General features: G+C 26.4%; 2 protein-coding genes across 2 annotated transcripts; both read left to right on the top strand.

The window, feature by feature from the left end:
• Nucleotides 1-883: 883 nt before the first annotated feature.
• MKS88_005370 (uncharacterized protein) lies at nt 884-5,886 on the top strand (the record flags this gene model as incomplete). The annotated part of the gene is made up of 4 exons (XM_067218627.1): nt 884-943; nt 1,111-1,169; nt 1,346-4,625; nt 5,188-5,886. 4 exons carry the CDS (start codon nt 884-886, stop codon nt 5,884-5,886), a joined length of 4,098 nt encoding a protein of 1,365 aa, XP_067070584.1.
• A 6,649-nt stretch (nt 5,887-12,535) lies between these two features.
• Nucleotides 12,536-22,117, top strand: MKS88_005371 (uncharacterized protein; the record flags this gene model as incomplete). Its single annotated transcript, XM_067218628.1, has 1 exon — nt 12,536-22,117. The coding sequence occupies one exon, from the start codon at nt 12,536-12,538 to the stop codon at nt 22,115-22,117; it is 9,582 nt and encodes a 3,193-aa protein (XP_067070585.1).
• Between the last annotated feature and the right edge of the window lie 1,102 nt (nt 22,118-23,219).

A 23,219-nucleotide genomic window follows, 5' to 3' on the forward strand; every position in this document is an offset into this window, starting at 1 on the left:
TACACCTCTTAATAAAAGAAAAAACATTAAACATTTACATATATATATATATATATATTTATATACATATTTATATATATACATATTTATATATATAAATACATATTATTTATATATAATATACATATTATTCATATATAATATACATATTATTCATATATATATACAGAATATTATATATATATAAATATATTTTTATATATACATATATATATATATATATATATATATAATATATTTTTACGTATATACAAATTTATTATTTTTCAATGTACTCTTTTTTTCCATAAAAAAGTACTGGTTTGCAACGAAACAAATAAAATAGAAAAAAGAGAAAATCCATTTTTCATTTTATCTAAATTTTAGCCCATTTTTCTTTTCCATAGTAAAAATTTATTTAAAAATTAATGATTAATGATTAATTTTTTTATTTTTACGTATTACATCAACACAAACTGCATTTGTTGGCGTTTTGAAGTTTTTAAATAAATTATGTAAAACGTAAATGGTAAATATAATATATATTTACATTTATATATATTATATAATTATATATATAGTACTTTTTTTTTTTTTTTCCACGATAATTACGTATATTTATTATTATTATTTTTTTAATTAATTTTTTCATTATTATTGTACATTACTTACATCATTATTCTCACTTTTTTCACAATTCATATACATGCTTTAAAAAATTTTGCACTGGATAGTACTTTGTAAATTAATTTATGAATTACATATAATATATAATGTTATTATTTATATAATTATTTTTTTTATCATGTTTTACTGAATTTTTTTATTAAAATAAATTATCCAAAAATAATAAAAAAAAAAAAAAATATATATATATAAATAAATAAATTAATTAATAAAAAAAATGAGTTGTATTGATGTGAAGCAGGAAAATATACAAGATATTGAAAAAAACGTAAATGAAGTAATAATATATAAAAAAATAATAAAAAATAAAATATTTGTTATGTTATATTCGTTATTGGAGTTGTATATATACATATACATATATGTATGTATATATTACGTGCAAATGTACATTTGTTTATTTGCACGAATATTCATATAATCATTAATTTTTTCTCTTTTAAGGCAAAAGATTTTGCAAAAGACGTAAATAAAAAAAAAGGAAACAGTCATCATATGAAGAGGTACATACAATAATGAAAATATGTGCAAATGTATGTGTGAAAATGCGAACCATAGAATGAGCCTAATTGTCATTATTTAGTCATTTTAATTTAAAACACATACTTGTATATGCATATGTATATATTTATACACACACACAAGTGCATATCGTATATATTTTTTTCCCCTTACAAAGATTTAACAAGCCAGCACAAAGTAACAACACGTCGAAAACGTACAAACTGCAAGGATCTACTAGCATGAATACAAATAATAATAGCCATAAAAATAGTAGCAGTCAAAATAATAGCAGTAATAATAATAATAACAGCTCTAGTAATAATAACAACATTAATAATAACAACAACATTAATAATAACAACAGCAATAATAATAACAACACTAGTAATAATAACAACACTAGTAATAATAACAACAGTAGTCATAATAACAACAGCAATAATAATAATAATGATGAAGTCGTAGATAAGGAATGGAATAAATTGAGAAGCGGGTCTAATCAAACTTTTAGAAATACAATTAAGTCCATTGAAAGTGACAACTTTTCATCTGTCAATAAAAAGGATAGTTCAATGGATCAAGGAAATTGGAGATTCAAAAAAGAAAGAAATTCAACGAATTTTAGAAACAATAATAATCATAACACGAATGAAATGAACTCAAATATGAATGGTACAGAATTTACAAAAAATAATTACAATAAAAGTCCGAGCAGATCAAATAGCTCAAAATATAATTTTAATAGGCCATTTAAACATAGCCATAGTAACAACAGTAATAGCAACCACAATAGTAATAGTAAAAACACAAAGGGGAATAATTCTAGTATGGAAAATTCCAAATCCATTGAATCAAATGCCAAAGGAATGAACAAAAATTTTAATTATAGTAGTAGTGCTCTAACGAACAGTGTGAATAATGTGGATTTAGAGAACTATACAAATAATGAAGTTATTTTGAATAATCAAAATCATCAAAAAAATACTAGTCAGAATAATTACAATAATTCTAGCGGAAATATGAATAATAGTTTCAACAACATGAATAATAAACCATTTTATAAAAATTCAAATCGAAATAATAAATTTTATAAATCTAATAGTAATCAAAATAATGATGGTACAAACAATTACAGCAATAATATAGAGTATAAGGAAAAGAAGAAAAGTATTAATAATTATAAGAATCATTATAAAAATCATAATTATAAAAATGATGGGAATGCAAGTAATATTCGGAACAGAAAAACAAATACTGATGAAAATATGAATAGAAACAACTCAATTGATTTTAATGTGAGCACAAATTATAATATTTCCCAAGCGAAGTTTACGGAGCAAAGGGAAGGTGCAGCAGATAATAATAGTAATAATAATAGTAATAATAATAGTAATAATAATAATAGTAATAGTAATAATAACTATCAGAGCAATGATGCGCATTTCACGGGACAGATGACCATACCAAATAATACAAGTAGTCAAACTTATCTTAAACAGAAGTATGATAATAACAATGCCATGAAAAGTGAGGATTTTAACAGAAGCGATTCACCTGTCAGTGCGAAGGGGGATACGGGCAAGTACCACGGTAGTTACTTGAACCAAAATGATATAACTAACAGTAGTATAAATGTCAACAATAATAAAAACAGTAATATTAGCCGTAATCATGGCCGTTCTTATAATAATAGTAAAATGGGTTTATCACAGGTACAAAATTCTGTGTTCACGAATTATAACAATCAAAATAAGCAGAGCAACATGTACATCAATATAAATAATGAGGGATCCAATAGAAATAGGTTAGATTTTTTTAACAGTACAAATTCAAGCAATAAATTTACAGATAGAAACAAAAACAACGATGATATAAACAATAATTCTTATGTTAAACGAGGAAATAATTACATAGATGAAAGTTATTACATGAATTCCGAAATGAATGCTAGTTTTAGAAGCAGCGGAGAATCACGTAATTCAAGTAATACGAATAGAATAAAAAATAATAATGATAGTTCAAATTATATGAAAAGAGAATGTACAAGTGTAAATAATTATTACATAAAAAATATTGATAAGCAAAATAGCCATAGTTATAGTACATATGACAACTCACCAAATGTAAATACAAATGAGAGTTTTAATGATCACTCTGATTTTATGAACAAGACACCTGTATTTAGTAATACAAACATGAAGATGTGTGATAATACCAACATAAATTTTAATAATAATAATAATAGTAACAATAATAATAGTAACAATAATAATAGTAACAATAATAATAATAATAATAATAATAATAATAATAATAATAATAATAATAATAATAATAATAATAATAATAATAATAATAATAATAATAATAATAATAATAATAATAATTATAATAATAATAATAATAGTGCAAATTTTATGAACAGGGATAGTGCCCAAAGTAGCCATAATAGTGTAAGTTTGATTAACACAAATAATAATAATAGCAATATTAATAATGACTGTATTAACAATAACAGTATTAACAGTAACATCATTAACAGTAACATCATTAACAGTAACATCATTAACAACAACAGCAATAACAACAGCAATAACAACAACAGCAATAACAATGAGGAGGAAGATGATAACGACGATTGGGGAGAATTAGGTGAAGACAAGTACATTGACATAAATTCAATAATTAAAAAAAAGAATGTTATTCTGAATCAACTAGAAGCGGATTTAAGTAGTCTTCCTAAAAAAGGTCAAGATAACAAAAATAAAAAAAAAATAAAGTCCAAAAAAGAAAGAGACAATTTGCATTCATTATTACTTGAGGTGAATGCAATACCACAGGGAGATAAAAAGAAAAACAAAAAAAATAAAAATAAAAATACTAAAAGTAGTAAAAAAGAAAATGAACCAAATGGGAAGGAAGCAAGTAACTATAGCAATAGTAATATTTTGTTGAATCAGAAAAAAGGAGGGATAAGTTCTTTTGAAACCGATAGTAAACTTACAGAACAAAAGACTAACACGTATAGCGAAATTGATATAAGAACAAACGAAGAGAATAATTTAGCAGAGGAAAAAACGAATGAAACTGGCACAGATAATAATATTAATAATAATAGGAATAGTAGTAGTAATAATAAAGTAAGAAAAGCGGACGATTGTAAAAACGAAGCATTGCAGATTAACGAAAAAAAGGAACAAGGTGAAAAACCTGCTAAGGCTATTTATGTTTTTAAAAAAAAGGAGAATATGTCCCCACTTGAATATATGGAAAGACAAATAAAAAGTTTGCTTAATAAATTAACTGTTGAAAATTTTCCTATTATAACAGAAAAGTTATGCCAAATTATGGACTCGCGTGTCAACACTGATGAAATTCAAACCGTGGTAAATCAAGTTATTAATAAGGCCGTCCTGGAACATGACTGGTCAGAGATGTACGCGGATGTTTGTCAGGTAGTAGCGCCTTACGAGGAAAAATATATACACATGCTTACGTACATATGTATGTAAGCATGTATATATATATATATGTATGTTGAAATGTGCTTGTATTCATTTATTAAGAAAAATATATAAACCGTAGTGTAATGTTACATGGTGTGATGTAACAAAATAAAAGGAGCCGGAAAAATTGCAGAATAATAACGTGTGCAAATTGAAGATATCAAAATGAAGGCCTTTTATTTTGCAAACTTTTGTGTTACATATATATATGCACCTTAAGACAAAAAGATTGTGTATTTTCTTGATATAATATTCCTTCGTTTTTTAGTTTTTCACTCCGTAGCATGTTGTACCCTCGCCGTTATGTTTTTTCTATTATGCTTCTTTTTATCATGCTTCTTTTTATCATGCTTCTTTTTATCATGCTTCTTTTTATCATGCTTCTTTTTATCATTATTCTTTTTATCATTCTTCTTTTTATCATGCTTCTTTTTATCATGCTTCTTTTTATCATGCTTCTTTTTATCATTCTTCTTTTAATCATGCTCCTTCTTGTCGTACCCCTTTTCAGGCTCTGAAGTGGAGATCGCCAAATTTCGAAATGAAGAAAAAAACGTCGTTCGAAATTGCATTATTAAAAAAGATTCAGGAAGAATATGAGAACCTACCAAGTACATTTGAATCTACCATGAAAGAAAAATTAAAAAATGATGAAAATGAAGAGGAGTTAAGTTTTGTTGAACAAAAACAAAAAAAAAGATTATTTGGAATAGTCAAATTAATAGGTGAATTATTTCAAAGGCAAATTGTGTCTATTTCAATTGTTATAAGTATAGCACACGATTTACTAATAGCATATGAGGATCCAAAAGAATACTGTATTGAGGCATTTCTTCAACTTATATATTCAACTGGATTTTTTATTGATAAGATGGAAAAGTATAGAAATATATTAGATACTTGGTTTGGTAGATTAAAAGAATTACAAAGGAAGAAAATGTATTCGAAAAGAATTAAATTTGTTATACAGGATGTGTTTGATTTAAGATTATCTGAATGGAGAAAGAAAACACATAAAGATACAGCCAAAGGATTAAATGAATTAAGATCACAACTAGAAACAGAGGAAATGATGGGTGGATCTATTCATTTAGCTCAGTTAGGAAATATTGTTATTGTAGGTGAAAGACATAATATTAGAAATAATGAATCTTATTCCAAGTATATGCAAGAACAGGAGCGATTGAGTAAAGCTAATCAAAAAAAGTAAAACTAGTCAAAAAAATAAAGCAATTTTTAAGTTGTCTTACCTTAGTATATTATATACAAAGCGTACAGTTATAGAAGTGTGCGGGTGGATGTGTCTTTATATATATATATATATATATTTATATATATGTACATACATACATACGTACGTTAAATCCAGTGTTAAAAAGAATGCGCAGTGCTAAAGTAACAGTTATTTAATTGCTTATTAATTCATATAATATATACAGTATATATGCTGTATATATTCTTTACATACCATGTGTACCGTATATTTCATTTATACTATATATACTATATTTACAATTTAATTAATTATAACCACCCGAAAAAAAAGGCAAACAAAAGCGTAAAATTAAAACTTTGGACTCTTTATGTTGTGTTTCCGTACAAGTAAAGATATTGTAGTAGTTTTTTATTGTAGTATATCATATTATGTTCTTGTACGTCTATTTGCAGGAATTGTGTAATTTGTACAAATTAATCTTATCATGTGTATACATGTATATGTATATACATACGTGAATATTTACATGCGTTATATACATACCTACATGCATGCATATTCGCGCAGCTATATACATGTGTCCTTAAAACGTACTTAATAGCACATTAAGAATAAAATATGTTTTGTCTCATAATATAGAAATTTATTGTACATTTAATTTTTTTATAGTATATTAATGTTTTACTTTAATTAGATAGGTCTTCACGTCATTTGCATATATTACGTACAAAAAGGGTAGTACGCACTTGGAAAAGGCGCGTGCATATTTGCATGTAGATGTATTTTAAGAATAACACATGAATACAATATGTGTGCACATACACACACTTACATTTGTGCTTTTGTTATGCGCACGCATATAATTTTGAAGATAACACAAGATTAATATGCAGATGACATAAAAATTTAGCAGAATTGTACTGTTGTATAGCACATTTATAAAAAAAGAAATTTGTAATACATAAAATTTTTGTTTTTTAAAATGAAATAATTTTTTTTTTTTTTTCCAAAGCTTCTATTCTTAGCTAAATAATTACTCTCTATATGTAGTAGTTTTTTTCTTCACGCATATTTATGCCTATTTTGAATATTAACCTTTATGTGTTAAAATTTATACTTTTGTTGTAATCAGTAAAAATATATGTATTTAAAAAAAAAAAAGAAAGAAAGGAAAAAGGAAAAAGGAAAAAGGAAAAGAAACATCATAATAAAGGTATTAAAATTACCCATTAATAATACTTATGGTATATTACTGAGAATAAGGAATGCATGAATGCATGAAATATTCATAGGAAAAAATTATATACACACTACTAATTCATATTTTTTTTTTTTTTATATAATTTAATATGTGAAAAAACTTGTAACGCGCCTTTCCATTTTGCCAATAAGTAATTTCGGGTATTCAACTACAACATTTTAAACTTTAAAAAAAAAAAATTCAACAAGTAAAAATTTATAAATGCGTAAACAATCGAATAAACAACGAGTACAAAATGACGAATAAATATATTTTGAATAAATAATAAAGTAATACTTATGTGTGCAACGAAAGCAGCTTTCATATAAGACAAAAAAAAAAAAAAAAAAAAAAAGGAAAATAAACAAAATTAAAATGTTACGTAAATGTTTTAACGTGTAAGACATTTAAAAAGGAAAAGAAAAAATTATGCACAGCGTGTGTGTATAAATAATGTATATTAAGAAATAATACAAACTAAGAAAGAGAAGGAAAGAAAAGGTGCTTCCTCCAAAATTAAGAAATAAAGTTTCTTCCCTTTTTTCTTTTTATCTTTTTCTTTTTCTTTTTTTTTTTTTTTTTTTTTTATTATTAGTATTTTCCTCCTCGTAGTTGTAAAATCATATGAATGGTTGAACCGGGTACAACCTTGTAATCGCTTAACTTCATCTCATCATGCATTTGTTTTCCTTTTGAAAAAAAAATAAAAAAAAAAAAAATAAAGAAAAAATAATTAAGTCAGTGTAAATTTGTATATAAAAAAATGAGATGAACTTAGGAGGTGATATCCAAGAATATAATATATATCAAAGGCGAAAAATGGAAAAATAAAAAGAAAACAGATATAATACGTATAACAAATATAGCATACATCGCCAACTTAGCAAACATAGCAAACATAGCAAAACCTGAATAAATAAGCCTTATTTGTTTCGCATCTATTCCTTCTCTTTCCTCAATAGCCATCTTTATTTGATAAACAGTACTTGAGGGTTCGAAATTAAATGACTGTCTTTTTCCAGTTAACGTTTTTACTAATATTTGCATCTTTCTTTCTATTCCTATTTTTTGTTTACTATTTCAAATTGTTACATTTCATAATAAATTTAAAATGTATACACAATTCAATTGAGGGCCTTTTTATTTTAATTATTCTATATTTTGTAAAATGGAGAATACTTAAAAATCTCATACATATGCAGAATGAATTGTAATACATATGCAGAATGAATTGTAATACATATGCAGAATGAATTGTAATACATATGCAGAATGAATTGTAATACATATGCAGAATGAATTGTAATATATATGCAGAGTAAATGGTAACATAAATTCGGACTGAACTGCAATATAGACTTGGAGTGAATTGTAAAATTTTTTTTTTATTTTTTTATGTATCACATGGAAGTATTAAAAATACCTCCTTCTTTTTCTGTTAATTATATTAGCGCTTAATATAATTGTAAATAATTTGTGTAAACGTATATTATAATGTGAACATAGTGTAATGTGATTTTTAATTTTTACTGCTATTACTTTTCTATAATTTAATGGGGAAAAAAAATTTGCTTCTTTTTCTTTCTTTTCTTTACTTCTATACTTCTATACTTTTTTACTTCTTTACTTCTTTACTTTCTTGTTTTTTTTTTTTTTTTTTTTTTTTCAGTAACTTATATAATAATATCTAATGCACGTTTTCATTTTACGTACAAAATAATTCGCGACAAGCTGAATAAAATATAATGAGTACTAATGTCAATACAAGCCTTTTTCCATTTTCTCTTTTAATTTAAAAGTATGTAATGGGAGAAAGTTTTTACCTTTCTTGAGTATTTCTAACTGTATTTCGTAAAAAATATTAATTTTTTCTGCTATAGATCAGAGGAGTGATAAATACATACACTACATCAATAACACTTAGAGAGTAAAATATTTAAACGTTCTTGAAAAAAAAAAAAAAAAAAAAACTGGATAAAAAAGAAATAGCAAAATGGGAAAATTTAATGAAACAAGTTAAGGAAAGCTTTAGCTATGAATTTTAAAATCACAAAGAACGCCCAAGTATATTCAAAATAGTAACTTGTAACATAGGCAATTATGGCAAATGGAAAATTTTAATTCTGTCCTTATATACACATACATAATACTCGTATATGTATATATATATAAAGTACGTTGAAATGCTTGAATTTTTTACGTTAATTTATTTTACATTGCTTTTGTTTTGTTTCATTTTGTTTCATTTTGTTTTATTTTGTATTATTTTATTTTGTTTTGTATTATTTTATTTTGTTTTGTATTATTTTATTTTGTTTTGTATTATTTTATTTTGTTTTGTATTATTTTATTTTGTTTTGTATTATTTTATTTTGTTTTGTATTATTTTATTTTGTTTTGTATTATTTTATTTTGTTTTTTTTTTTAACGAATGAATGCGTGCTTTAAAATATTACTTTACACATATATACATATATACATATAGATATATATATATATGTATATATATATATGTATATGTATATATGTGTATATATATATGTGTATATGTGTATATATGTATATGTGTATATGTATATGTATATATGTGTATATATATATGTGTATATGTGTATATATGTATATGTGTATATGTATATATGTATATATGTAGCTTAAAAACAATGGAAAAAATTACATAACTGTATGTACAAAACTGCCATACCTTCAACATAAACATACTTTTGCGAATTTGATGTTTTGCAAAAATATAAGAAATAAACAAAATTAAAGAGAAACGTTCGCAAGAATTTGTAATACTTTTTGATAACAGATATTAAGGATAACGTATGCACATAAACATATATATATATATATATTTATATACACATATACACATCATAATACATATATACATATATACGCATTTGTGTATATTTTTATTTTTAGCCCTTTTAAAAGAATATGAAAGGCACAATACACTTCTGGTCTTCTTATGTGATATTCACTGAAAAGTAGTGTTCTCGATTCAAATGGGCCTTTTAACATTTTTTTTTTTTTTTACTTCCCTCATAGGAATTTTGCGATAAGTTTTTTGGAATATACTATTTCCATAAGGCACTCAAAAGGATAGAGCAATTAATTTTAATTTTTTTGCATACTTCAAGTAGAATGTTTTTTTTTTTTTTTTTAACAAGTTCATAGAAGTTTCTCATTTTTGTGCTCTTTTACCCCAGTAAAAATTTACAAGTGCAAATTGTATAATTTTAAGATTTCGAATGTTCAATTTTTTTTTTTTTTAATTATTCCGTAATGTGTGTAGTAATAAAATTGTAATAGATCCGTCTTACACATTTATGATATGGGAATAAGTTCCTATTCATCAATTAAAAAAAGTAACATTCGTACTGTAAGCAGTTATGAAATTAAATAGAAATGAAAAAAAAAAAAAAAGAAAAGAAAAGAAAAGAAAAGAAAAAAAACAATTCAAATACTTTTCCTCCATAAGTGCCAAAAAAAAAAAAAAAATACACATATACATATATGTATATATATATATATATGTATATATGTACATATGTACACATTACTCGCAAAAGACAGCGCAGCTAAAGCAGTATACGAACGATTTATTTCTTAAATTTTAGCATCTATGCGTTTTGGTCGTACAAGTAGATTATTAATTCGTGCAGACCCCTCTTTCTTCTTCACCAGAAAAATGTAAAATTCCGCATCCCCACTTTTAATGGGAACATAATAGAAGCTATAAGTAGAATTAATGCGCATACACATACTCATATATATACAATATGGAAATAATTTTTATAAAAAAAAGAAAAAATTTTATTTACTGCTTTTATTTGAAGTACTGCAGAATAAATACAGTAAGTGCTAAAATAAGTAAATCTGTATTTCTGCATGCATTTTCTGGCATATTAACTATATATATATATATTTTTTTTTTTTTTTTTTTCTTTTAATGTAGAATTTTTTTTTATTCCATAATATCATTTTTCTTTCCTGAATTTCTTTGTGCTTGGCCTCTAATTTTTTTGGATCTTTTTTCCTAATCTAGTGCAAATAGAGGAAATGTAAATGTGTCAGCACACTCGTATGTTTGCATGTTTGTTTTGTATTTGTGTTATACACATTCCATATGTACATAATTCGTTTATGTGCACATTACAACTATCTAAGCAAACGCATTGTTTGGAAACTGGAATTTTATTACTGAGGAAAAGAAACAAAATGAAGTAAAAATAATGTTAAAAATGAAAACCCATATTTTACTTAAAAATTTTGCAAGTTATTGCATAGCTGGGAAAAGAAAAAAAAAAAAAAATAAAAGCTATTTAATTTTGTTCTTCGAAATAATTTTTTTTAAAAATCATATTTTAAACAGCTCACACTTCTTTTTTTCTTTTCTTTTTCTTCACATTGGCATCTTCTACATGTATACATAAATATGTACACGTGTGTACATGTATATATAGGTAAATTTATGTACGTATATTCAAGTTGATACTTGTCACTGCAAGAATTATTCTGTTAAGGAAGATCTGAATATTTTATTTTGCTTTATTGTATTTTACGGTATCTTATTTTGCTCAATTTTATTTTATTTTACTCTATTTTCTTTCATTTTGCTCTATGTTGTTTTTTTTTTTTTTCTCTCTTTTTTGTTTCATTTTATTCTATTTTGTTTCATTTTGTTTTATATTTCTCAGTTTTATTTCATTTTGCTCTATTTTTCATTTTATTTCCCATTCTCCCTGAACGGATTGTGCGTACGTTGTATACGTTTAACACGGGTTGCATGTATTACACTTGTTCAACATTTGCTTAATCTGGGGCTTAAAAAGTAGAAACTGAAATATTTAATAATGACATTTGGCACTATATAAATTTGTTACTTCATAAATTTGTTACTTCATAAATGTGTTACTGCATAAATTTGTTACTGTATAAATTTGTTACTGTATAAATTTGTCCCTATTTTAATGTGCTCCTATTTAAACGCTTTTATAATATACGAAAAGTTGAAAAAATAAGTAGATAGTGTTATCTTACTATATGTATGTAACGCAAATCGCTTAGTGTAAAATGCTTTTATATTCTTCATTTAAAATTTTTTCCACTTTTATGCCTTCTTTAAAAAAAAAAAAAAAAAAACTACTCTTCACTTTTTAAGCATACATGCTTTTTAAAATGTATTAATATATATAGAGGTACATATATGCGCATATGTGAACATATGTTTATATATCTGTAGTGTTGCTGTTCTTTTGTTTTATATATATGCTCATTTCCCCCGAACTGACATCTTAACTTTTGCTCATCTATTCACACAGACTTACCATCATTAAACATACATACATAGACAACCTTTTATGCTTTTCTTAAGCATCCCTTTTTTATTTTCAAATGAGTACTGAAAGGAGCGAAATTCTTTTAGAAGATAAAAGTTCACTATTTAAAAAAAGAAGAAAAAAATGTAAAATAACACGTAAACGTAAAAAAATAAAATTATATTACAAAAGGAAATCTCAAGAAAAAAAAAAAAAAAATTATAAAATTTTTAAAAATAATACAAAAATTACAAAAAGAAGGAAATTAAAAAAGAGTTATAAAAACATAAATTTTGTTATGCAGAATGATAACCTGATGAAACTTATTCAGATAGATACCAGTGAAGAAAGTATAAGGTATTATGAACAAGCAGGCTACGAGGATTCAATAGTTGCATGCCATGTGGAAAAAATAAAAATGGAGTTATGCTCTAGGAAAGAGAATGCTTATTCAGGCTATACCAGCCCCAATGAGAACAAAAATGGTACTACTAGGATTAACGATAGTGGTGGTAGCAGTAGTAATAATGGTATTAGTGGTAGAGGTAATCACAGTCGTAGTAGTAGTCGCTGTAGTAGTGATATATGCATAGAGAGAACTGATGGCTTCACTTGTGTACACGATGACCGCGGCAATGAAAAAGGGAATGTAGTAAATATTTCAAAAGAAATTGTGAGAACAGCTGAAAATTGTAAAAGTAACTCAAGCAGCCCAGGAAGCACAAGCTACCCAAGCAACCATTTCAATTTGAGTACCCAAAAAAAGACAGAATTTTTCAAAGCGCAGAAAAATAACTGTGCTACATGCATAGCTACAACGATAAGCACAAAGAAACATTTTCTGCAAACGGACAGATTAAGAGAGAACGACAAACGTTCCAGAAATGTTCAGAAAAAAAGATTACACGGTGAAAGTGATTCTACTGTTTTAAAATGTGAAGAAGAATATGCATCTAATGTAAACAGGGTAAAGAGCATCATAGATGAGATGCCAGTTCAGGAATATAAAATCGTAGAAAAGGAAAATACTACTACTTATAAGAGCAGTTCTGATCGTGCTACTAGTTGTGACGATATGAATTATGTTCACGTAATACTAAAATACGAACAGGAGGGGAAACAAAAAAATTTAATTTTTGAAAAATCGCAAAACAAAGTGTGTGCTATAAGAGCAGACGCTTTTGCAAATATTACTTCTAATACAGAGGACAAAGAAGGGAGGGATCCAGAAACAGAAGGGGGTGGAAAGGTTGAAGGGACTCATCACAAGGGAGGAAACAGAAGTAGTAGTAGTGCAGGGGAAAATGGAAGTAGCGGTATAGCAGGGGAAAATGGAAGTAGCGGTATAGCAGGGGGAAATGGAAGTAGTAGCATAGCACGGGGAAATGGAAGTAGTAGCATAACAGGGGGAAATAGTTGCAGAGCAAGTGGTAATAGAAGTAACGGGAATCATAATAGCCGCACCCATAGAGGAAATCCCTATGGGAGAAGACGCAAAAATGTAACGCAGGATCCAATTATCGAGCCCGTTAGTAAAAATATATCATATGGTGAAAATCAAGATAGAGGTAAGTTCCCAGATGACCAAAAGTTTATATCAGATATAGAGGACATATCAGCTGATGGATTTAAAAAATTATTAATTTGTATGAAAAATAACATAAAAGAAATATGTGAAATATTAGAAAATTTAAGCGAAGAAAAATTGGTTTATTTGTCTCTTCCTTTTAATGAAAATTATGAAATAGTAAAATACTTTTATTTATTGTCTATAAAAAAAATTGATAAAATGATAAAATTGTTAAATGTAGATAACTATAAAAGTTTTATATTACTATTTGACGAAAATAAAATAACAGAAATTGTGAATAACGTTTCTTTAAATACATCGATAAGTATTTTATTGCATTTACCTCAACACAAATTAACACATATATTTAGCCAGATGAATGTTAAAAATATTATAAAATTAATAAATGTAATACCTTTGTGTAAATTCTATTATATTGTAGAATGCATACCTATAGAGATAATTAGTCCTCTATCTAATAATATTACTTATGAAAAATTATGTATTATTCATAATTCCTTATCTTCAAATAGCTTGGATCTATTAACAAACAATTTGTGTATAAAAACAGTTAACAGACTTATAACTGATTTACCCATATACAAATCGATAAAAATTTTGAAAAGTTTGCCCCCCAAAAAAATTGCAGATTCGATTAATGTAAATTCTGCTTCTTTCAATTTTTCTGTCCAGTTGTACACATCTTTTAGTGCACATGAAATAATCGAAATAATGACTCATCTGAATATGAAATGTATAGGAATTTTACTAAAAGAATGTTGTAAATTAACCAAAATTGTTTTGTATATTAATTACCACATATCTGTTGATAAATTTAAATTAATTGTCCAGAAATTACCAACAAAGTTTTTAAAAAAAATTATAAATGATATATCACTAAAATTATTAGTAGTATTCTTTATATCCTTTTCTAAAAAAAAGACAGTGCCTTGTTTGTATGTTCTATCACGTAAAAAGTTAAATTACATTTTGCATAAGATGCCAGAAAAAAAAAAAATAATAATAATAATACGTTCAATACTTGAGAAAAATTATACGAAAAATACATGTAAAAAGTGGGAAAGAAAAAACCAAAAGTTAATTAACCAAATGGATGATAAAAATGTATGCCTTATTTTAAATATGTTGAAAGGTCGAGATTACCTTCATTTTTGTAAGCTATTATTATATTCTAATAAAATACAAAATATTATTAATACTGCTATACATAATAATGATGATAAAAAAACTGCAACTATTATTCTCTATTTACCTATTAACAATATTATACAAATAGTTCAAATGTTTGAGGAGAAGAAGTTAGACAGAATAAGCAAATATTTTCCCATCTATATAAACGATAGAATTATAAAATCTAATGTTTCTATTCATAATCAAATTAGCAAAATACAGCAAATATTTATTATGTGTAGACTACTTCGATTGAGACATATTTGTTTTAATTCTCATATTATTAGAACATATACACAAAACGTTAAGTCTAACTACATTGTACATAGAAAAATGAATCACATAATTCATAGCATAAATTTAAAAAATTATAAAAAATTTTTAAATAATATTTCTTGTGCCAAAATTATCGATATGGTTAATACCATAGACAATGTTATGTCTAAAAATACTTATAATGAAAATAAATTAGTTAACTGTATTTTTATTTTCTTCAATATATATCATCAAAATGGGGCAAAAAATTGTGTGGGGAAAGAATTTCTTTTTCAAAAAGAGAGTAACAAAAAAAACATAATTAAATATAGATGTAAAAAAGATTTATCATTATGTAAAAGTCTATCACATATTAGGAACACCTCTTTTGACAACACTAAAAAGTGTTATCCTTTTCAAAATATAAATAGGGCGAATACTTCAAATGAGAACAAATCTGGAAAAATAAATTTCCCTATACAAAAAAGAGTGCTCACTTATGTCAGCAGTGAATCGGAAAACAATATAGTTCCCTTGGTCATCCCCTCAGGAAAATCTATTATTAGCAAATTAAGAAACAATTTCTGCGCATTTTTGATAAACCTAGTTTCGTTCATTAAATTGCACATTCAGGAATACGTCCTACTATCCCCTGCTAATATCAAGAATGGCAAGTGTGATATCTCCGCGTATTGTGGAAACTATGCTCAGTATGACAAGTGCGATAACTGCGATCACTGTATCAAACATGGAAATAGCAAAGTTATTGTGAAGAACATTCCAAATGGGTTAAACAGTGCAGTTCGGATAAATGCATACACAGAAAACCATTGCAGTAGTGATAACAAGATACTTACTAATAATGATGAACCGACGTTAATATGTAATCCCCTCTGGGGAAAGGAATACATATATAGTAAAATTATTTTTAATGCGGTAAGAAGAATTATGAAAAATATTTTTTCAACTGTTAAAAAAATAAATCAAATGGAAAATTCATCATATATCAAAAAGCACATTTCTATATTAAATATTGTTAATTCAAATATTGTACATTTTAAAGATCATACAAAACAGAGCGTATTAAACATGCTAAATGAAAAGGCTGTCTTGAAAGAGATTAAAACACCATGTAGATATTATACAGATGGACACATTAATTATAGTGGAAAAAGTAATAGACAAAAAAATTCTGGTGGTAAAAAGTTCTTTATCAAACATCATTCTGGTAAGAATAGAGAATGCGATGAAAAAGGCGAAAAAATAGGAGAAATAAAAGGCGAAAAAATGGGAGAAATAAAAGGCGAAAAAATGGGAGAAATAAAAGGCGAAAAAATGGGAGAAATAAAAGGCGAAAAAATGGGAGAAATAAAAGGCGAAAAAATAGGAGAAATAATAGGCGAAAAAATGGGAGAAATAAAAGGCGAAAAAATAGGAGAAATAATAGGCGAAAAAATGGGAGAAATAATAGGCGAACAAAAATACGAAAAAAAGGAATTTACAATTAAGACCAAACAGACAACTAATGAAACAATGCTTAAGTATGACAGCAAAGGGGAAAAAAAAAGTAAATTTAAATTAACCAAAATGCAAGAAATACAAGATGAAAAAACAGTTTTAGGAAAAAATGAGAGGAACAAATTAGAACAAATAAGTAGCAATAGAATAGACTTTAACATTCCAGGTGATGACTTATTATTACATAATGAAAAAGAACTATTACGGCACTTATCTATTGATGTGCCAATATATTCAAAGAGTAAAGAAATTGCTCTTTTCGATATCAATCACAAGGGAAAACGTCCATACAGTGGTGCAACTAGTGATGAAGCAAGTGAGGCGCGAAATAACGGGGAAAATATCATACCGAATAGCATAGCTATTAATGTGCAGAATAATACAAACAAAACGCAAGCTCCTTCCTGGGATAACCAATTGGTAACATCCTCTACATACAAACAGAATAAAAGTGAAGCCAGTGAAGTAGGTAGAAATACAGATAAGAAAAGTTATTTCTTTAAAAGATTAGCTTATTTTCAAAACATATCCATATTTAAAAAATTACCTCGAAGAAAAAAAAATATTTTTCATAGTACACGAAATTTATCGCTAGCTAACAATTTTAATAGTGCTAAAGGTGCACGCCAAAAAATTTTTGGCACCATAAATAATAGAATAAATTCGAAAAATGCGAAACGTGTACATTCAAGAAAAAAGGGTATAGGAAGTGGATCTGGTATATCAGGCGGATCGGGCACAGCGGATGAAGCGGACGGAGCACGCAGGGAAAACGCATCATCGGGCGTGAGCAAAAGCAACAAGGAAAAAACCTGCTGCTTAAAATTCATATTCATGCTAAATGATGCTCACCTAGAGCATGGCACTAACAAGAATGCTACTCTAGTACTAAACCTATTTTTTCTTAGAAAAAAAAAGCTTTTTAAAAATTATGACTACACAATTTCTGGAAGCTCATTAAATATACATATAAATAATAAAGGATACGAAAAATTTGTAAACGTTAATCCTGATCACAAGGACACATTTTGTTACATTAACTCAAATATCATTTCGCTAAATTATGATATTACTGATAATAGTAGTAGAATTAGCAATAGTAATAATAATAGTAACAATAATAGTAACAATAATAGTAATAATAGTAGTAATAATAACAATAATAATAATAGTAATAATAACAATAATAATAATGAAACTATCAAAAATTTGTATTCACTAACGTCTAACATGTCTTTTCCAATGTCCAATATTAGAAACAATTTTGCTCTTAACTGTGATGTTTACAATATATCGAATAAAAACACAAATGATGGAAAGAATTTTCAAAAAATTATAACATTCGCATCTACAAAAATAAGCAAAAAGTTAACAAAATCGACCAGAGAAATATATCACAATTTAAATAGTAACATTACCTTATTATGGTCCTCCAAAGAATTAGGATACATATTTTTAGATGCCCATAAATCATTATATATAAATATTAATGATTCTTCAAATCGTTTGCGAATAAATTTGAGTAGGCAAAACAATGATATATCACAAGGGGGCGTTACCTACAAAAAAGACAGTCTATTTTTTGTTAAAGATATTAAAGAAAAAATAAGTCTCAGAAAAATAAAAACAATGTTTTCCAAGATATTCGAAAGGAAAAAATCCAATTATCGTATGAACTATTTAATGCCAAAAAAAAGACAAAATGGAAAAATAGAGGAACAACAAAATAATAATTACTCCGAGAATAAAACTACTCTTAACGGAAAAAGAGAGTACTGTGCGAAGATATACAAAACTGATATAAGCGCAGATATAATTAAACAAGTACGCGCTAAATATGAGGAGAAACCAAAAGTAGAGGTCAACCTTACGGATGATGAAAATGAAATATACTTCGGCGATGAATACTACCATTTTTATAATGAGGAGGGGGAGAAAGAGGAAGAAGAAGAGGAAGACGAAGAAAAGGATGACGATAATGACAAAGATGAGAACGAAAAGAGTAACTTAAACGATCTTTCAAAATTTTCATATAAAGATATATCACTTCTATGCGAAGAACTAAATCAACAGAACAACATAACATATAAAATGACGCACCAGTTGGAAAAGACAAATGATACGGTTAAAACTCAAAAAGAGGGCGCTAGTATTATGATCCTTCGTCATTCTACTCATGGACATAAACACAAAGCGCTTAAACAGAAAACACTTAAATGCAACACAAACGATATTAATAATAATAACAACAAATTTCCGCTAAACAACAAACACAGTATAGTTATTAACAGCTTTAACAATGTTATAAATGAAGCGCAAAAAAAATTATCTCTCAAGGAAAAAATAATTAATATGAAAATATTAGAAGATGCTAATTTAAATGCAATATCTCTCAATCCATTAACTGAAAGTGAAAAAGAAAAATTGCAAGAAATAAAAAAGAATGAGCTGAATAAAATTATTGAGGAAGAATTGCATAAAAGAAATATCAGTTATAAACCGCAGGACGTATATTCCTTGGGTAATTCCAGCTTTACTGATGATGAATTTAATATAATATTATACTTGGAAAAGAGGAAAAAAAAAAAGGACAAAAAAATTACAAAAAAAGAAAAAAAAGGTATACCATTTAAAAAAAGCGTTAAATATTTTATCCCGTCTAGTTTTAATGGTAGTAAAATATTTAAGTTAAAATTACTTTCCCTTATTGAAAATTCTCTGTGTAATTATAACGTTACATTGGATAACACTACTATCAACTGTAAAGGAAAAGACTATACTGAAAATAAAAAAGATTTTTGCTGCATTTCACCTAAAAATAGTGCTCCTGTTTGTCATTTTTCAAGGAAACACCTCTACTATAATGCCTCTCCTACGAATGAGGAAAACCCTTTATTTTTTTTTATAAATGAATATGAAGACCAGAAAAAATTAGAGGTAAAAATAGGGCTCGAAAAATATGCTCAGAGTGTGCAAAGTGTGCAAAATGGAAAAAGTTTGCATAATGGGCAAAGTGTGCAAAATACACCTCATAAAAACACCCTAGCAGAAAAGGTTGATAATATCGCTTCTTTATATGATGGAAAGAACTCCTTTTTTAGCAGCGATAACAGTGTTAAATTATCAAATGAGTTGCTTATCAAAACAGAGAGGAAAATATTTCACCCTAGGAAAAATATAAATTCAGGAAATTATCTGCGGTGCGAAAAAAAAAAAAGAAGCACAGACAGCGAAAATAGTAACATCACTACAAACAAAATTAAACAAAACATGGGACAAGAGAAAAATGAAATATTAAATAATTCTTCAACCCTTTTGGAGTTTGATTCATTTGATAGTGCCACATATTCTTTAGCAGATAAATTCTCATTAAATAAGTCAGAATTATGCATGAAAAAAAAAGCTCTGAACAAATCAGGTATTATAACAAAAAAATGTACAGAAAATCCCAACATGCTCATAAATAAAATAAAAAAAAAAGACAAAAATAACTCAAGAAATGGATCACAAAGAAGTGTATCAAAAATATCTATTAACAATAAAATACGGCATGAAAATATTCAATCTGTTACTAAACTATACCATGAATCGAACAAATTTATTGATCATTCCGTGAAGGACTCCTTGAGAAGAAGTAACGGCACTATTGTTGAAATGGGTAAAAATTACAGTGCAAAAAATAAAATAATGAACCGCAAAATAGTTAGCAGAATAAGTCATAATAATTTATCTTTGAAATACAATGAAGTGGAGGATATAAATTTAAATAATAAATGCGAAGATTGCAATATAAGCCCTATATTTCTTAGAAAACATAAAAAAGGTAGCAGCTCCTTGAATCAGGAAAAAATAAATCAACCAAAAACTTCTAATCCTCCACTGTACGAGGAAGAATCAGATAAACGTTCACACTTCAGCTTAGGGGAATATTGTGTAAAAAAAGAAGAGGATGAACATATACATTTAGCACAAATAGAGGAAGATTGCTTAAATGGATTTCTAAACTGTGAAAGGAGAGCTAACAATTCCGTTGGTAATAGTAGCAAAGGTAATACTAATAACAGCAATTGCCACAGTAATTATTGCAATGATAGCAATAACAGCAATTGCTACAGTAATTATTGCAATAATAGCAATAACAGCAATAGTATTATTAATAATAGCAGTACTAGCAATAATAGCAATTGCAGTAGTAATATCAATGATAGTAATTGCAGCAGCAGCAATAATGGTGGAGAGGGCAGGAAAGAAAAATTGGGCTTCTTAAATTTGCACTGTTTGCTGGAAAATAGAGAAGAAAATTTTTACTTAATCAGCGAGGGTTGTGCTAACGCTAGTAATTATGTTAAGGATAACATGTTAATCCATACAAAATTATACAATGAAATTTTCAATATAAAAAAGAATGATATGTTGATATCAGACAAGTTCACTATACTTAATAATATGTCAAATGAATCATATAAAGATAACATATTCTGTGTACATAAAAAAAAAAAAATTTTATGTAATATATGTGGAGATATATTAAAAAGAAATATTTTAAATAATTTATTCTTTTTCAGAATAACGATAATAAATAAAAAAGGTCTTTTTTCAAAACACGTAATTATCAACATTTATTATCAGAGTCCTTTAATCAAAGCTCACTTTACCGAAAAAGATAAAATTAAATATTCCTTTGAAAAAAACTCAAAGGATTATAATTTAAAAATTGTCGTTATAAATAAAAATAAATTACACAAAAAATTTTCCTGGTCAAAATCAAAATTTTTTAGAAAATGTCTAGAAATCCAGTTGATAAGCACATTAGAAAATGTTGGACAGTTGCAAAATGTGCAAAACGGAAATACACAAAGCCGAAATACCCATAACCAAGGTGTTCAAAAATATACACAAGAGCAATCTTATTATTCTAAAAAAGAGTCAAATCCTTCTAATGACAATGAGGAGAGGGATCCTTTTGCAACAAAGAAAAAGTCTTTATCCTATGAACAAATGAATGACTATTCAAAAAGCTTATCAAAAATGAGTCAAATAAATGATTTTTCCCCCTGCACATATAATAACTCGCATTTTGCTATACTCAGCTTTAGCATCCTTGATGACAAAAATAAGAAGTAACTATTCGTTATTCTTTCAATTGTTCCAATATTTTCAATTTTCCTACTTCTTCATTTTTATATTTATCTCTCTTCTCCAATATATGCATTTGCTTTCTTAACTTTTTGATTCTACATTTTATTATATGAATGCGAAAAAAAAAAAAAAAAAAAAAGGACGATTTCTAAATTTTTGCCCAATATATAAAAGAATTTGTTCGCACATTCCTTCTGCAAAAGAGATACTTCACTATTTTAACATATGAACATTTCAATATTAGAATGTTTGGATGATCTCTTACGTGCATTCCTATCACCTATTATTTTATAACTGCCTCATATTTATTTAATACCTTTGCTTCTTCTTTTTTGCAGGAAGTATGAAGTAGAGAGTTTTGTTGTTCCTTCCATAATGCTCTGTACAAATCGTTGATAAATTTTTTAAAAGTTTCAAAATTATAAGATGAAAAAATAAAAAAGGGGGAGGAAGAAGGCCTAATTATCTTCATCAGAACGGTAGAAATCGGATTATACTACAAGGTGATAGTATCATTAAGCGTTACGATCTATAATTTTCCGTAACTCGTACTTATTCAGCAATTATTCTTTTTCTAAGTTTAAATTTTATGTTTTTTGCTGCCATCTACTTCCGCTTCTATTGGCTATTTTTCTTAAATTTCATTGGCTCTTTTTCTAGCATTCTTTGGCAACTTTTTTTAAATCAGTTTTTTCTTCCTTTTTTTTTTTTTTTTTTTTATCGTATTTATTTCATTTTCCCCTCGTTTTACTGTAGCTTTATTTGATTTAACTTTCACTTCCTTTTTTTTTTTTTTTATGTGTACGAGCACTTTTTACGTCTTCATATTGTATTATTCCTTCTCCCCATTTTTACATGGTTTTTTTGTAGAACTAGTATATTCTCTCATCCAGATATTTATTTGTTTATTTGTTTATTTTTTTATTTTTTCGTTTGTTGTTTGTTTATTTTATTTTATTTTTTTTTTTTTTCCGAAACTTCGAACATGCCAAATCGTAACCTATAAAATTTTCTAATACCTTCTAAAAATTTATGCTTCTATATTTAGTATACATTTTAAATTCATTCTTAGCATTATTATATATGA

The sequence above is a fragment of the Plasmodium brasilianum genome, chromosome 14 (genome assembly GCF_023973825.1).
Source record: "Plasmodium brasilianum strain Bolivian I chromosome 14, whole genome shotgun sequence".
In the NCBI taxonomy this organism is placed as follows: domain Eukaryota; phylum Apicomplexa; class Aconoidasida; order Haemosporida; family Plasmodiidae; genus Plasmodium; species Plasmodium brasilianum.